We start from the raw sequence: 17281 nt of genomic DNA on the forward strand, positions 1-17281 counted from the left end.
GCAGGCTTTCTCTGCCTTCTGCATTTTATGATCATTTGTATGCAGAATGCAATCTATATGAATTAACTAGATCCTAAATATATATCAATCCAACATGAGTTTTCAGGTTTGCAAAATTACATCCCTGCCTCTGCTGATCCATCTGCGAGTAGGTACCATATGTCAGTTACTTTATCAGGAAGCTTCAGGGGGATCCATTAGAGAGAGTCCGCAGCATAATTAGAAAAAAAGAACATTTGTTTTCCCAGCTGCCCTGTTTTCATCCTTCCTCTTCAAATGTTCTGCTGATTTCAATTAAGCTCACCATAGATGCGCCAGCCTGGTGAACCTGGGGAACTAATTGCTTTAAAACTTAATATCTTGCTCACAAGGTGGATTTTCTTCAGTTGGTTCAGCTGTAATCCCAAATTTCTCAAGGGATGCTGTCGCAAAATACTGCCTTGCCATGGGGCAGCTCTGCTGTCCACAGTTGAGACAACACTGTCACATAAGGGCAAGCAGCTGAACCTCAGCAAACCCCAGTGCTGGGGACATGCCTTTTGGGAAGGACCTTGGCCAGCATGCTGGTGGTTACAGCCCCACCTCCAGCCCCACTGGCATCCACCTCAGAGCATCATAGGACACGGGGGGCAGAAGTATTCCCCCACTCAGCTCTTGAACCGTGTTGTATTGGTGATGTCCTCCCCAGCCAGGAGTGAGCCGGGTTACCACAGGACCTGGAGCAGGGCTGCCCAGTGGTTCCTGCTGCCTCTGCCCAGGCTGCTGACCTCCGTGGCGGTTCCCGTTTCCCAGCCCGCTCAAGGAGAGGCAGCGGATGCCACACAGGCACCCTGCCAAGGCACCGGGCTCTGCCTTCAGCCACAGGATGAATATTTATCAGCTGGTTTTCCCTCTTCCTCTTGTCCAAGGGGAGAAGGCTGTGCACAAAACATTCTATTTCATTAAGGGAGTTCTTTTGTTTTGGTCTGTCTTTTTAACCTTGTTTGTAGAGGTCACTCTCTGTTTACAGTAGAGAAAGCAAGGGCAAAATGTGCATCTGCTTTAGGAGCACAAAGTGGTGGGGCTCATGGAGCTCATCTTGCAGCGTTAGCTGGTCTAAAACAAGTTCTGCTGCCTCCTCAGATGAATTTATCCTTAATATGGTGAGTGCAGTTGCGACAGAGAAGCAGACTTCTTGCCCTGAGGCTTGCCATGCTCTGCTGGACACCACGGTGCTGGCTCACAGGGTGTCTAAGAGGTAGTCCTGAGCCATCGTGCCCTATTCAGCTCTCCATGGGAAGCCCCAGCAGAGCTTAAAACATGGTCTGGGGGATCAGGTGTGCCCACATAAGCTGGAAATAACTAATGACACGTGTAACCAGATGAGACTGCACCATGGTGGCAACAGCGTCTCTGCCCACCAGGTTCACCCTGCATGGCAGGAGGCCACCTTTGTCTGCCCAGGGCCTCTCCCAGCACACAGCTGTGTGCAGTGAAGGCGAAGTGCAGCTGGGCCAGGAGCACGCTGCTGGTAGCTGCTCTTGCTTCCTCCGCAGGGCTTAGCCTCCAGCTAAGTTGGAGATGAAGTCGGTGTTGAGGAGGGTGAAGAGAGTTAAGTCTGGTGGAATGGGACAAGTAGCAGGCGTCTGGGGCAGCTGTGCTGCTCAGCCGGAGCAGCCCTCCTGGAGGCACTCAAACCATTAACCTCACCAGTTGTTCTGGCCTCCTCCTGCTTTTTCTTAGGTGAGCTAGCAGCATCCCAACAAGCAAAAGCACATTGCGTAGCCAAATTTGTAATGCTTAGTGCTTAAAGTTCACCTGTCTGTCCACAAGCCATTCTCATTTGGAATGAATTTACCCTGTGTGTTCTCCCAGCTCGGGTGCATTAAAACATCCTCTGCTTTTCCCCGCTTCTCTCCTGCATCTGTTTTTCTGTCCGGTGCAGTTTGCACATCCCACCAGCTCTAGCATCCGTGACGTATTTTAGAACAATTTCAAGTTCAGCATTGTTTTCCCAGGTCAGACTCTGACTGGAGAAAATCCCATAGGGAGATGTGCCTTTATGCATTGCGATCTCCAGAGAGCTTAGCAATGGAATAGATACAGAGAGCCCGGAGTGCCCTGTTTTATTTAATTAAAGTACATGGGGTTCAGCTGCCAATATGCAAGTTTTGTTTTTTTTCACTTCTTAGCCTAATTACCTAACTATGGAGGTCCATAAGGAAATAAGGGAGGAACAGTTATTTAGCCAAAGGGAGTCAATACCTGCAACTGATTAAATAAGTCATGGTGCTCACTAGCTACTTGATTTCCATGTATTGCCTGCAAGGAAGTTAGAAATACAGAACAAAGGTTAATTTCGTGGGATCTAACCGTTTAAAACTGGAGTAAGGAGTTCAAGAGATGTCCCCCAGAAAACACCAGTGTGTACTAATGCGGCAACACCAGATTTCAGCTTATTTCTAGAACAGACACATCGTGGTTTCTCGCTGCTCGTCCCAGGTTGCCAGAGCAGCTCTCACCGGGGGAAGCAGAGCAGGAGGCCTCGCTCCCCTGTGCTCTCAATCGAGTTTCCTCATGCAATTTACAGCTGGGTTATGTAGAGCCAGTGGAAATCAAATATTTATAAAATCATATTTAACTCATTACCTCATGTTTCAGTTGAGAATTTCGGGACCAAACAGTAACTGACTTTGAAGAGGTTTGTCAATGCCTGGCAACACAATGCTGTGGGCCGGCAATAAGAGCAGTCAGTCATAAGTAACTGTATTTCATCAGGATGGTGTGTAAATATAATTAAAACTTCAGAGAGCTCAAATAAACATCAGACTCTTGATGAGTTAGTTCAGCTGGATGCAGCAAGAGAAATTAGCAAAGCTGAAGTTGCTGTGTAGCGTTGGAGATTTACCTGCTGTTGACCAAAGGGTTTGTGGACTTGGCTCAGGTCAGGCGTTGTGAGGCTCCACGCTGGGTTTCTGCCGGCATGTGCCATGTAAGGCAACACACATGCTACTGTGTGAAGGCTGAGACCTCAGCGAGACCCTCATTTAACTTTAGTCTGGATTTTATACACCGTGTCTTCCACTGTGGTGTTCTTACAAGCGATGCTCGGTGTGGGTGTCACTCAGAGCTTCTGCTAAGGACAAGGGTCCACCAGGAGAAGCACTTTTTTGAAGCCAAGCACGCTGTCCAGCGAGCTGTTCTGAGACAGGAAAGGGTACTTCATGGGTGGGTGATACCTGTGCCCTGACCTTTGTGGCTTAAATGAGCTGGGAGCCTCTCCCGGTGTTTCAGAATAACTTCTCTTCATCTCACCCTTTGCATTTCTATATTCCTCATTCCTGCTGTAGGCCATTGGACGCCCACACATGCCTGCCTACTGGTCTCTTGGATTTCATCTCTCCCGATGGGGTTATGGCAACATCGAAGTTTTAAAGAAAACTGTCGATCGCATGCACTACTATGATATCCCTTATGTAAGTACAAATTTTTCACCGTGTATGCTAATTTTGCAATCCAAAGTGAGATGAATAAAATTATAATAGGGGAAAAGTGATTATCTTATGAAGAGAATTGTAGAATAAAAGTATGTTCATAATCTTAGGTAGTGGTTTTGCATGTAATATCTTTATAATGCTTAAAAGAACATTTAAAGTGGGCTTTGAACATGAGGTTTAAGTGCTGCTCTTGGCTGCATAGCAGGTGATTCTGGATTTACTGTTATGTAGTACGAGGCACTAGCATTTAAAAAAAAAAATTATGGTACTTCTGATGCATACCGCTGCCAAACAGTTGCTGAACTAGGACTCCTACATTTCCATTTTGTCCATTGCTACCACGTAAGCTTATAGGAGTTGAATTTAGCCTGACAATTATTTATAATTATTATAGCAAATTTCTTAGGTTTCATTTCATACGTTGGTTACCTTTTAGAAATACAGTTGCATACATTCTGATTTTCCATATCAAATACTTCAATCATAGAAGTGTTTGGGTTGGAAGGGACCTTTAAAGGTCATCTAGTCCAACCCCCTGCAATGACCAGGGATATCTTCAACTAGATTAGGTTTCTCAGAGCCTCTTTGAATGTTTCCAGGGACGGAGCAGCTACCACCTCTCTGGGCCAGTGTTTCACCAACCTCATCACCAAAAAATTCTTCCTTATATCTAGTCTGAATCTACCCTCTTTTAGTTTAAAGCCTCTACCCCACGTCCTATCACAATAGGCCCTGCTAAAAGTTTGTCCCCATCTTTCTTATAAATCCCCTTTAAGTATTGAAAGGCTGCAATAAGGTCTCCCTGAAGCCTTCTCTTCTCCAGGCTGAACAACCCCAACTCTCTCAGCCTGTCCTCATAGGAGAGGTGTTCCAGCCCTCTGATCATTTTCGTGGCCCTCCTCTGGACCTGCTCCAACAGGTCCATGTCTTTTCTGTGCTGAGGAGTCCAGAGCTGAATGCAGTACTCATGTAATGTTTACCTTAAAAATGTGCAGGATGTCCAACATTTTGATATTGACTACATGGAACGTCGCATGGACTTTACCTATGACAAAGTGAATTATGCAGGTCTGCCGGAGTACCTCCAACAGCTGAAGAAGGAAGGAATGCACAATGTCGTGATTCTGGTAAATTAACAATGATGTTGCTAATTATTTCTCCATTTATCAGAACTATTTGCAGCATAGTGTTCATAGCAGTATCTGGGTGCTAATGCACACATGTTATTGTAGCAGATTTTCCATTTTTGTCATTTGTTGAGAAGAGCTGAAGAACAATTGTTCACAGATTTCATATTTAAATTTGTTGCATTTATCAGATATCTGTATACCACACCATCTCTATACTATAACATAAATTCTCTTTCACCTTTTCCCACTCAGTTATGAGAAATTTTGCCTCTGTTCAGGGCTGAGTTGAGATAAGATTGCTTTAATGTAATTATTTTCCTGAAAAAAAAAAACACGAATGAGTTTAATATGCACACAAAAATAGCAGAATAGTGGAAAAAAATCTACTCATTATCACTCTGGAGTGCTAGTAGCTACAGTTCACATTACCTTATATTTACTTTTCATCTAAATTAATGTAAGAGAAGTTTGTTTGCATGAAAATTGGTGGGAAAAGTATGTTGAACCCATAACCAAAACTGATGTATGACCCAATGAAAGAATTTGGGCAGAAGTTAAAATTGAAAATTTCCATCTTTTCCCATCAATTTTTCCAACAAAATTGCTGCTTCTCTCCAGCAAGTTCCCATACATGTCCTTGCACTGGAATTACTTTTTCTCACAGTGGCTAAGTGAATGCCAATGATGGCAAGGAAATTGGATGCCAGAAATTAAAGAAAAATCCTTGAAAGATGCCTAGGACTTGTCCCAGCATGGGCTGGGGCATCCACACCACCTGGGAAGGATCGGGGTGGGAAGGCTCAGGAGTGCCGAGACCTGGAGCAGCGCAAGTGGGTGTGAAACATCACCACAGAGAAGAGAGGTGTAATTTGTTCTCTGTAAGCACTAAGGACAGGATAAGAAGAAAAATGCTTCAAATTGCAGCAGAAAAGATTTAAGGTAGCCATTAGGATAAAGCTGCCTGTCTGCAAGGCGAGCCAGGCAGGCTGGCTGCCTGGGGCCAGGGGTCCCTCCCGGGGCTCATGTTGCCAACAGGTCCCGCAGATGCATCAGGGACGGCTCAGGCTGCGCTGACCCACAGGGGAAAGAGGAGGAGGAGGAGACAGTCCCACAGTCCCTCTCAGGACTTTTTGCTGTCATTGCAGTCTTCTATTTTTCAGCCTAAATGGTCAGCTTACGCCTTTCATTTGGGTTCTACTATTCTTATTTACCTCAAACTGCCAGTCTCTCATCCCACTACTTTCTTTCTTGTTATACTTATCTGAGCAAGCATATTTTCCATCAGCCTTTTTTGCTAGGCTAGCATTTTATTCTCTTTTTATCAGGGGAGGTCTTCATATTCTCAGTGTAGTAGCTCTCCCCCAAATGTGCCCCAGTTTGAATTCATTTGCCTGTGTAGCAGATAACCGGATTTCACAGCGCTCCAGGTGATGCCCCCGCAGTGTTTGGAGAATGGCAGAAATATTTCTTTCTTTCTGCTAACAATTATCTTGTATTACAAAACCCTGCATCGCATTTACCTACATCTATTGGTGGCTCATACTCATAAAGAGACCAGTTAATCCAGCTGAATCGTAATGGACTAATTATAAGGCACTAATGTCGACAGGCTTTAAGTTGATCCTGTCTTTTTAAAATAAGAGCCGGGTTCCTCATCTTGTCATGGAAGTCCTGTCAAAGGCTTGTGGGAAGGGAAGAGAGACTGAATAGCAGAGTCCTAAATTGTGGGACAGTTCCTCTTTCACTTGTGGTAGTGTATCAGATGTTTACCACAGTCAAGACAACTGACAGTTACTGCAGTTTCCTCATCTAAAAATCGCATTATCTTGTCAAAGAGATAGATTAAGCCAGAAGTGCCTCCCTGCCCTTAGTTTTTCCTCCATAATTTGTTGCAAAGTCTGGCATATCATGGAGGATGGACTAGTCAGCACCACAGATACCAATATCAGTGTTTTCTTTTTAAAATACAGTTATGAGGTTTGCTGTTCTTTAGTCTTGTGGTTGTTTTTTTTTTTTGTAGTTTCATTAAAAATACCTGCTCTGTATTACTACGCTAATCTTCACTTTTTTTGTACTATAATTTCATTTGCTTCCGGGAATCTCAAACAAAACTACACAGCCCAAGTGATCAATTACATATTGATAATGGAAATAGCAGTCTACATAGTGAGCACTATTTGCATACATTTCCATGAAGGTCCCAGTTCTTCTGCAGCTTTAAATCATGAGAAGCTCCAGGGTGCAGCAGTGAAAACAATTTCCATCAGTGGAAGTCTAAGGCACAGAGTTTAAACAGTAGCAGATTACTAAGTCACTCTGATGGAGCGCAACTTCAAGATGAAAATAGACCAAAATTAACCGGATACATCATTGTAAATAACTAACCAAGTAGTAGATGAGCACACGAGCTGTCAGGACTGAGTGCTCTTTCCAGCTATTAGGCATTTTAGGCTCCCCGTATCCTCAATACTGCTCTAAAAATTATCTAATCTCTTCCAGCTGTAACATTAAATACCACCTGCCTATTTATTGGTTTATCTCAAAAAAAGTTTGCGAGACATGAATATATCAGCTAAATACTGTGAGTTTGGGGTAGCTCTTCCCATGCATACTCTTGCCCTTCAGTAAACACACGGTAGTCACCTCTTTTTCATCAAAGTTAGGATACCTCCAGTTGTTTTGCACTTGCTGCTGGGTAAGGAGCCACAGGCAAGCAGTCACAGTTTAGTGGTTGAGCTACGCTACCTTCTTACTGGTGAGTTTAACTTCAACAACATTTTTAAAGCCCTTTCAGTTTCTCAGATGGTGCATGCTAGAGCAGGGCGAGGAGCTGTTGCTTTATAAATCTAAATTCATCTTAGGCAGATGGAAGGAATATAACAACAATTCTTAATTCGTGCAATGAGCTAATGGGAATCCAGATAGGAAGCCCTTCTTTCCTCCTTCCACTAACCTGTGATTAAGGGCTGTCTTCTGCTCTGGTTCTTTAGAGAAGCTTGTGAAAAAGAACAAAAGCTGATTCAGTTTGTCCTTCATTTTTTAAAAGCTCATGGGAAGTACAGGTTGCACTGGTAATGAAGTTTTCTGTTTTCACTTTATTATAGCTGCCGATATTTCTGTCAAACTGACTGTTAGCGTTCTTTAGTGATGTAAAGCATTCCCATAAGTTGAGTTAGGAGCTGGAACAGTATGACGGGTTTCGCTCCCAAGTGAGAGCAAAGCCATGCTAACTGCAATCAAGGCAAGTGTAATCCAGTTAGATACCGAAAGAATAATTTTCTATTTAGATTCCCTTTGGGTAGCGACAGTAATGAGTGAGTTCCCCAAGAGTAGCAGATTGTTGCCTCCCTCGTGATGATTTCAGCAAATGGGCTCTGATTGCAGTCACTTGGTGTCATGTAAAACCTCTAGTAAATGGATTTTGGGGAGACGGGTTGAGTCCTCCTCACCTCAGACCGCTATGGTCACAAGCAAAGTGCAGATCCTAACAGCCAGCAGTATTAACACCAGTAACCTGCCTGAGGACAGGACCCTGAACTTGGCTGTGCCACCACCGCTGGGGTGGCTGGTGCCTCACCATCAGGAGATCCAGTCCCCATGCTTGCATCCAATGCCGAGAGCCCTCTGTGCCTGTGGTCACCTTGATAGTAGCAAGGCCCCATTATCGGAGTCTCTAAATGCAGTCCTTCAGCACTTCTCTCTCCTGATCTCTTTCAGAGGCCACCTCTATTTTACGGAAATTTTGTCTAAGAGTGTCAGTACTCGGTCATCATTATTGCGCTGAATAATGTGCATGCTTCAGCTGAGTCAGAACAAATACATTCTTTAGAAACAAAGAAAGAAGTTCTAAAAGTAACAATGACAACAATGTAAAATGACAAACATCATTACTGAAGAGGAGCTTTAATGAAAGACCTTGCATACCTTCCATTAAATCACACTAAAAATAGGAACAGCTAGGAATGACATGAGTGACAAATTACTTAAAAGTCAATAGCAACATACTTGTGATTCAAAATAACGCTTGATAACTTTAACATTTTAAAGTCCAGCTCTATGAGCTGTGGAGGCTAAAATTTCCAGAGATGAGTTTTTATGGATCTGTGTCAAAATCTATGTTTGGGGCTCATAGGTGGAAGTGTATTGGTCTGGATAAGTGGTGGGTTCCCCCAGGTCTCGGGGAATTAAGGATGCTCAGCACCTGCTCTCCAAGAGCTGCTAAAAAGATGAGTTAGGGAAGATTTAACAGACATGAACTTCCTCCCCGGCAAACAACCTGTGAATGCACGGGAGGGTTTTGTTCTCTTTAGGACGATACTAAACCTGCATAATATATTAGATTTATGCACTGGAATAACCTTTCAGCTGAAGGAAACCAGAAGTTTGGATTAGGAGTAGCTAATTAAGATGACTCCTTCCAGCCTTCAAGTCCCTTGAGAGACATCTTTTCCACAATTATAAGATAATTATTGCAGATGGACAGTTTTCTCTTTTCCAAAGCTGAACTATTAAACAAGTTAAAAATGTAATGGACACTTATACTCTTTATGAAGGTGACGCTGGAGCTAGATAGCTAAAATTGAACAGAATTTTACACTTAAGGTAGGGATTTAGCAGGGGCTTTTGTTTTTGAGGCAAGGAAGAATATACTTTCCTCACTAAGTCTATAGCTATCAGAGTATTTACAAGTAAATCAGGCAAATAATTTAGATATTACAATGAGCTTTAAAATATGCCTTTGAAGAAATTTAACGTTTGGGAGCAGATTTTTTTTTGTTCTTAAGAAGTTTACTATTTAGACTTCTATCACATTTTAATTAAAGCTTGCTTATATTATTGCACAAGCTATAAATGAATGAAAGAATTGTTTCAGTGGTGTTTTTCTCCATTGTGTTTCGTAACTGAAAGGTTTTGCCTTAAGCAGAACCTGAGGGAGTAATATTTTCTTAGAGAAAAGTAAAGAATTCCCTTCCTCTAGAATGACTGCAATCTTCCTCTGTTCTAAAAAACACAAAGCAGATAGCTGCTCCCAATTAGGGACATATTGCAAAGCGCATTATCTCCTTTTAGTCCCAGTTGACTGCTGAGCAGAGTTGAATAGTATGTCTTCATTCACTGGCATCTCAAAGTATTCCTAACTTTATTACTTACTGACGTAGGGGGCCACCATCTTTCCCAGGAGCACATTAGGCTCCCTTTCCATGAGCTTGGTGGTTACAGACGGCCATCCTGAGGCAGAGAAGCTGGTGGTGTCAATGCCACTGGCAGCAATGGGAGATGGTGACCACCCCAAGCAGCGAAAGGGGCAGCAAGGACGAGCTATGGGGTGTAAAATGCTGTGGTCTTCATGCCTGGGGGGAACAGAGATGTATGGCCCCGCAGGCATGCGTGAGTTGGGTTACTCTGCACCAGACTGGCATAAAACATCATTGTCTGCCGTTGGATCTGAAGGGAGGGCTGGCGGGGTCCTTTTGAGGTTGCATGCGTCCCAGCGTCAAGCCCCTTGAGAAGTTTTAGTTCTCTCAGCACTGAGCAGCTGATGCTGAGGCAGCTGGAATGAGGATTGCCTTGGAGGAAACCCAGAGGTGTCGAAGTGTGGGAATGCCCAGCGTGGCACCCCAGTCTGCCAAGCGGGGACTTTGGCAGGAGGGAAAGTAAGATCTAGTGCCTCTCTAAAACCATTTGAACATAGAATGTCTCATAAAAAATAAACGTGATGTTATTTAATAATTTCACATCACTTTTGCCTTATACAAGAAATGCTCACAACACATCTTTAATGACTTTTCCTAAATCATTATGTGCTCTCAACTCTTATTAAATTTTAATGCTGTTTTCTTCCAAAATTATTGCAATCTGCATTAAGAACATCATCCAGATTTTTCCAAAATATACAAATAGAAAAGTAATTGTTACCTTTGGGATTTCAATAATGGAAATGTAATCACTGTTTTCAGGACCCTTTCATAACAAAGGACGAAGAACCGGGCACTTACAGGCCTTATGATCTCGGAGAGGAAATGGGAGTCTGGGTGAACAACTCCGATGGCGTGACTCCTGCTGTTGGAAAGGTTAATCTATTAAATTCTCTCATGCATTTGGTATAGTACTGCTTCTAAGTGATAAAGCGGCTGTGTAACAGAAATGAGAAGATAACCGGTCGTTATGTCTGTGAACTCTAGGCCTGGCCCCCCGGAGAATCAGTGTTTCCTGACTACACCAACCCCAGGACAGTTGAGTGGTGGACCCAGCTGTGTCTGGAGTTTAAGGATGTCCTTGACTACGATGGGATCTGGATTGTATGTCTCATTATATTTGCCCTCCCTTCTTTTAAAAAAAGAAAATGAGGCTTTTGACACATGTCTTACTCTCTTTATTACAGGATATGAATGAACCATCCAACTTCTTAAGAGGCCAGTATCCTGGATGTGCTGTTAATGACATCAATAACCCTCCTTACATTCCTAGTAAGTAAAGTTTCCTTGATAATATATAGATTTTTTAATCTTGGATAGGTTATTTATAGGTTATTTATTAGAAAAAAAATCTGTCCTTCATTTTCCGTCTTTCCCTGCCTGTTCTGTGTGTTCAGTTACATATTTTTTCAGGAGTCCGTTGGCTCAGCTTTGGTGGAGTATCAAACATAAGCCACTTTCCTCTGTCACTGGGGCTACCTTGTAACAGGACTAGAAAAATGGCGTTCCCTGCCATTCTCTGAGCAACTGGTCTGCATCAGAAAAAGGACCAGACACCCATATACTGTAACTCAGCTACAGATTCATGGAAGGAGTAACCCTTCTGCCTTACCATCGCCACTGCTAGTCCCAGGGATGGGCCTTTTCCACTAACCATGACAAGGACGATGGCATCTCCCTGATGCCTTAATTCAATACCTTTTCCTTCTCTTAGGAAAGAAATTTTCATTGCCTTACTGGAAATGGGCTAAAAATAAGTTTAAAAATGCACAAGCCCATGGGAGACTGATAGGAATGGGACCACCTCTTTCAGTAGCCGAGTTAATGACATGCTCATTCTTCCCCAGGAAGCCATGAGTACTTACAATTAGTGCCAATGGTCCTGGCAATTAATCCAGCCAACATTTCCCTAGGAAAGTCCGGCTGCCCAAGCAATGTTAATATGCAGCAGGAAGTTGATACATAAATGAGTTATTGACAGTGAAGTATTGGAAATGTCCCCTTTTTCCCTTCAGGCTGTTATGCTGTCATGTGAATTATTCATTTTATTTATTAAATCTCATTTCTTTTCACTCCGGATGCAAGAGGAACATAAACATAACAAAAGCATGACAAAATATTATAAAAAGATTGTAAATTATTGAAATCAGAAGCAGAGCTTCTAATTATGATTTTGGTGTTTGCTCCCTTTGCGGGGAAACCGCTGGTTGTAACTGTTGTATACTCGCCCTGTGGGTCTTGTCATTGACCAAAGCCCAGGAACTGATGAGACCTTTCCACCTTTGCTTTAAGCTACCTCCACTTTTGTCAGCATTGAGACATGCAAAAAAAAAGGTGTGAGACTTTGGGGAAGATGGCCAAAACAGCAGAGTTCCCTTTACCCTTACAAATAAAGGACTGAGGGATGGACTCATAAAGAGGTTTCTGAGCCACGAAGCTGAGCTTTGCGACAACTAGTGTTGAATTCTGAGCCGTTACAGAGGATTCGGACTTAGAGACCTAGATGTCTACATGACATGTAAGGACAATGAGTGATGCTGAAGACAGGAGCGTTCTGAGCCCGGTTTCTCTTCCTGACTTGCTCCTTTTGGTGCACGTATGCACCTACTTCTGCTTGCGACTCACAGTGCCGGTCTCCCTTCTGCAGACAGGAGCCTAAGGCGTTTTTTCCAAGGTGTAGGAGATCTGCTTTCAACGAATGCTTAAGGACTTTCTTTTATATTCTACTTTATGACAACCCTGTGCATGCCCTTGGCTGTCTAAGCCCTTGACTGTGTAGGTGTGAGGTAGGACCCAAGCTGCTTAGTCCAACAAGACATTAAGACCTTCGTGGGGTTGGCAGGGTTTTGGGGACTCCCTGTTGTCTTAGGTGACTGAATCTGTGCAAGTCCCAGTCTCAGTGCCTCGGGCTTTTTGTCCATGTAGCCTTCAGCCTCCTTATCTAAATTATAACCACAATTACATGTAACCGTGGTTTGAACTTCTGAAACCAGATGTCCTTCAAATCAATTTTCTATAAAACACTTTATACTGAAGATTAATGTGCAATTGTACGATAATCAGTATTACTGAGGCAGAATACAAAATACTCAGACTGAGAATGAAGCATGAAAATATGACTCATGCAAAAGAATTTTCTTTCATATCCCACCTTGATTTTATGGGGCTAATAATTAAGTGCCACTGGGACATTAAGTGTGACTTTTCCCAGAACCTTAGTGTCTTCTTCAAAGGCTTATCAGTCAAAGTTACTTGGAAATTGCCAATAAATTAAGTTATTTCTGATGCAGATCAGCCACACTGTCTAAAAATCCAAACGCAAAGATTCCAGCTGTGGTGGCACAGCAGAGCAGAGAGGCTAATGGGGTTTCAGGTACAGAGAAATGCACTTTGTAGTAATGAACTGCAAACATACACTAAAGTGCAATTAGGCAGTGAGATTGCTTGCTCACGGAGGAATATTTACAATAATGGGTGCACCTAATTAGGCACGCAAAAGAAGAATTTTTTTTTTAATAGGATTTTAAAACATTTTCAACTCCATCTCTAAAAATAAATATGTTGTATAAACGAAATATCCAACCTGCCCAGTTTCTGCAGAACTTCACATGGCATTTTCATGGAGGTTACCTGCAGAGGATGAGAATCGCATTTCCTGCACCAAACGGGCTTTGCCAGCATCTCCTTAATATGGGATGAAAGACCAGGCAGCCTCTGTGCAGCTAATTTGTGTCTCATATTGCTTCCCCTTGGCTCAGCTAAACCGGTGCTGTGCCAGTGACATCAGGGCTACCCCTGACTATTACTGAAGGAAAAAAGCTACTGCTGAAGGAAAAAAGGCTTCACTGCCTGTGACCTGCTGATAGAAAGTTACTGGATAATCCATCCACATGTGAATATACCCATTATAATCTATCCTTGCTCTCTTCTGTGCAGCGTATTGGGCCGTAGCTGATGACATCCTATGGACTGCTGCACCTCATGCTTTTTCCTCCCCTGCACACCTCTGACACTCCCCACTCATTGCTCCCAGTGCTGCTCGGGGCCGTGCCATCAGTCCTGCTGTCCTTCAGCCCTAGATGCCTCAGGGGAAGAGAGGGGCCAGAGATGAGCTTAGGTGTGAATTTTGCCACACTAGGGCAGAATTGTGCCGCCTACCTACATCTGCAGCTGAGTGACATGCAAACTGAGGTCTCGTGATTTCACACAACCATACGAGTTCCCGGGGCACCTGAATTTCTGCTTTTGTTTATTTTCCTCTTGCAATTTTTTTGCTCTCAAGTAAAATTTGTCACTATGTAAAAGAATATGTAGGCAGGTTCTTAATTTCAGCAATGCAGAAATTTTCTTTCTGGCTGTTACTTACTGAATATATGATATCTGTACCGATATTTTGAATAATTGGACACAAAACTTGAAATTAATTAGCAGTGCTTACTCAGTCCTCTCTCCCTCCTGATGACACATGTGCCTGTCTGCACGCAGGTACTCGTGGCTACGCGCTAACCTCTCATCAGTGCAGGTCTGGCACTTCTTCAGCTGTTCTTCTTCCCAAGTCCTTTGGTGTTCTCACCCCTAAATGAGTAGAAATATGAAGTGATTTGAATTGTGATGTATATAATTATATAATGTTTTGTATCATTCTCAGCCATTTCTGATCGTTCCCTGGCGCAAAAGACATTGTGTCCCGACTCCAAGACGTACCTTGGAGAGCATTACAACACCCACTCTCTCTTTGGCTGGTCACAGACAGAACCAACTTTCAAGTAAGTTTTCTAAGTACTTCCAAGCAGATTTCAGGTGATTGAAATACATTTTAAAAGTCACTGATGTTACCTGGGAAATCTGTAATAGAATCTAGTAAGAAAGAGCCCCATGCTTCATTTTACCATTTGTCATTTAGTAAGAAGTTTCAAGAAAAGAGAATCTTGGAAGAAGAGACAGAATCTTTTCCAATTTTACTTTTCTTAGCTAAAACCAGGATCTACTTATAGGGCCTAACTCTTCAGGTGCTGCTTTTGTATAACTAGAGCAAGATGTTCCTGTCCTCTGCTAAAGCTGCTCACGTGCAGCTGCTGCAGAAGCAGCCTTGTGTGGCGTCAGGGGATTTTTTCCATCCCTTCATTACTGTGGCCCAAGCAGAGGAATTTCTGTCGCTGCCAGTGAAGGAGCTGAACCTTGCAGCTCCCCCGGCTGCTTCTGGAGCTGCCTCTCGGTCCTGGCAGGCAGCGTTTGCATTTTGGCGTGGGGCTCAGTTGGTCTGGGAGGGCAGAGATGCTGTTGGCTAATGTAAAATGAATTTTGCAGCTGGGAAGCACTCAAAACTACCTTACACAGGCAGACTGTTGCTGTGAAGCTGGAGTGACAGTGGAAAGCTAGCTGTTGGATTAAATCAAATGGGCAAATCATGCCTTTTCCGGCGGAGATTGAGCTAAAACACGGAGAAGTTTAATACTGCAATGTAAAGGCCAAAGCAGGGGTCCTTGTTCTCGCTTATTTAGCACTCGTTTTCTGCAGTTGTATTGTGATAGCATCCAGAGGACATGGCTAAGTGAGCCTACTTACGGTGCTGATGCACTTGTATTTTACACGCCAAGCCTGGGGGAAGGGAAGCACCGGGTAAAAGCCAGAAGCAGTTTGCCAGCTCTTGTGGGCCTGGCTGAAGAGCAGTCCAGCTTTTGAGAGAAGGAGCAGCAAGCCCTCAAACCCATGACCCCGCTGGCCACCCAGCCCAGCTAGGACACATGGGGCTTAGCATGGCTTTTGGGGCCCTACGCCCCAATCTCAGCAAAGATCCTCCCATCACTGGTGTCTCCACTGGGATTTGTCCTCTGCACGCTCAGGTCTACATAACCATACACTGTCTTGGCAACACTGTTTGAATAGCGATTTTGGACTTGCCTATCTTCTTGAGCTGTTGGGTTTTGTTTTTTTTTTTTTTTTAGTTTTATTCAGATCTGTGCCAGCAAAGCCAATTGCTTGAGGCAAACCTTGTGATTTTAGCAGGAAAACTCCATGTGCCGGCACATCTCTCCCAGCCCCTGCAGCGTGCACGCTGCCCCGGCCACGCTAACCCAGACCAACGCTGTTGGGACGGTTACTGCTGCATGACTCCTTGCAGCCTCCCCCAAGGCTGTGAACCTTCCCCCTTCCTGCAGCGCTTGCTTCCAGGGCTCCTTCCAAAAGAAACACGTATTTTGCTCAGCCAAATGTAGAGAGTCCTTCAAGGCTGGAGGACACCACCAAAAGCATAAGCAGAAGCTGGATTCGCTGCAAAGCTGGGAAACTTTGGTGAAGGATTTTTCATGCGTATTCATTTGGGTTTCTCAAACACATTTATTTTCAAGGCTGGTTGTATACTGTTTCTGCCTTCGCTCTTCACAAATAATATACTAAATTAAATTACCGACAGGAATGTTTAGCAAACCAGCATCACTTGCAGGATATTGGCTGAAAACAAATGACAAGTTCATAATCGTATAAAAAACAATTCTAAGAATTATTCTAATGCAGCCAGAGAATAGGAAATGTGTCATCTGACCCATGTCAAATGGCTTGAATTTGGATACATGAACTGGCAGCAATCGGCTTGTGCATAGCTTAACGCCAAGAGTTATTTGCACATGATATTCTGTAAATAATTTCAATCAACAAATGCATTTGACAACATTAGGACCTGCTCAGTGATGGTTCGCAATAGACTGAAATTTATTCAATGAATTACTTGTTGTGAATTGTTTATGCAGCTCTGGGTCATAGCTGAGTTGATCTGATGTAGTCCTCGTTAGCACCTGCATTTGCAAATGGAGCCAAAGACTTGTGCTGCACAACCAGCAGAGAGGACTCACGCTCCAGACATCCATGAAATGGCTCCAAAATGCCATTTATACAGAGCACATGGAGTCTTGTGCAGTTGCGTGGCCCAGCAGTGCTCCTACAACCCAGAATCAGCAGGTCTCTCACGGTTCAAGAATTGCGCCTCTTGCTGCACATGGCCCGTAAGGTTAATACGTTTAGGCTTGAATGAAAGTTGTTGGGTTTTTTGCTTCAGAAACAAACGTTGAAGCATTTTAAAGGCTCCGTGCTGTTACAGAACCAGTACCTAATATTGGCCATTATGAATACGGATGAAAGCGCTCTTGATCAAATCTCATTAAGGAAAGGGAGAAGGAGGTGGATGGTGAACATGATTAATACTTCATTCTAGGATTTCCCAGAGAATCTAAGTTGTGTTGCCCAAATCGTATTAAAGCAGAGCTGAATTTGAGTTCCTACAGTATAAATTGCTGCAATATGTAATTACATACAGAGCTTATCCGCTGTTGAGGAATTTTGTAACAGATTTGTTAATAAGGCATATTGCACTTCCTTGATTTTCTGGTGATGTAGCAAAGTTATTTTCAAAAGGCAAGGAAAAATTCATTACACCACTAATTCTGTAATGAAACCTCATATATCAAGCAGTGACAGGAAACCAGAG

The 17281-nt window shown here is 43.3% G+C and overlaps 1 protein-coding gene across 1 annotated transcript in view; it reads left to right on the forward strand.

Moving 5' to 3' along the window:
• LOC309684135 (sucrase-isomaltase, intestinal-like) overlaps positions 1-17281 on the forward strand; it is a gene marked incomplete at both ends in the record, with an annotated part of 58600 nt that overhangs the window by 18429 nt on the left and 22890 nt on the right. Inside the window, 6 exons of the mRNA XM_082498171.1 lie at positions 3330-3455; positions 4472-4603; positions 10564-10677; positions 10789-10905; positions 10989-11073; positions 14450-14567. Of these exons, the coding sequence (XP_082354297.1) occupies positions 3330-3455; positions 4472-4603; positions 10564-10677; positions 10789-10905; positions 10989-11073; positions 14450-14567 (692 nt within the window). The remainder of the gene's footprint in view (positions 1-3329; positions 3456-4471; positions 4604-10563; positions 10678-10788; positions 10906-10988; positions 11074-14449; positions 14568-17281) is intronic.

Source organism: Vanellus vanellus (genome assembly GCF_965231255.1).
Source record: "Vanellus vanellus genome assembly, chromosome: 1".
NCBI classification, from domain to species: domain Eukaryota; kingdom Metazoa; phylum Chordata; class Aves; order Charadriiformes; family Charadriidae; genus Vanellus; species Vanellus vanellus.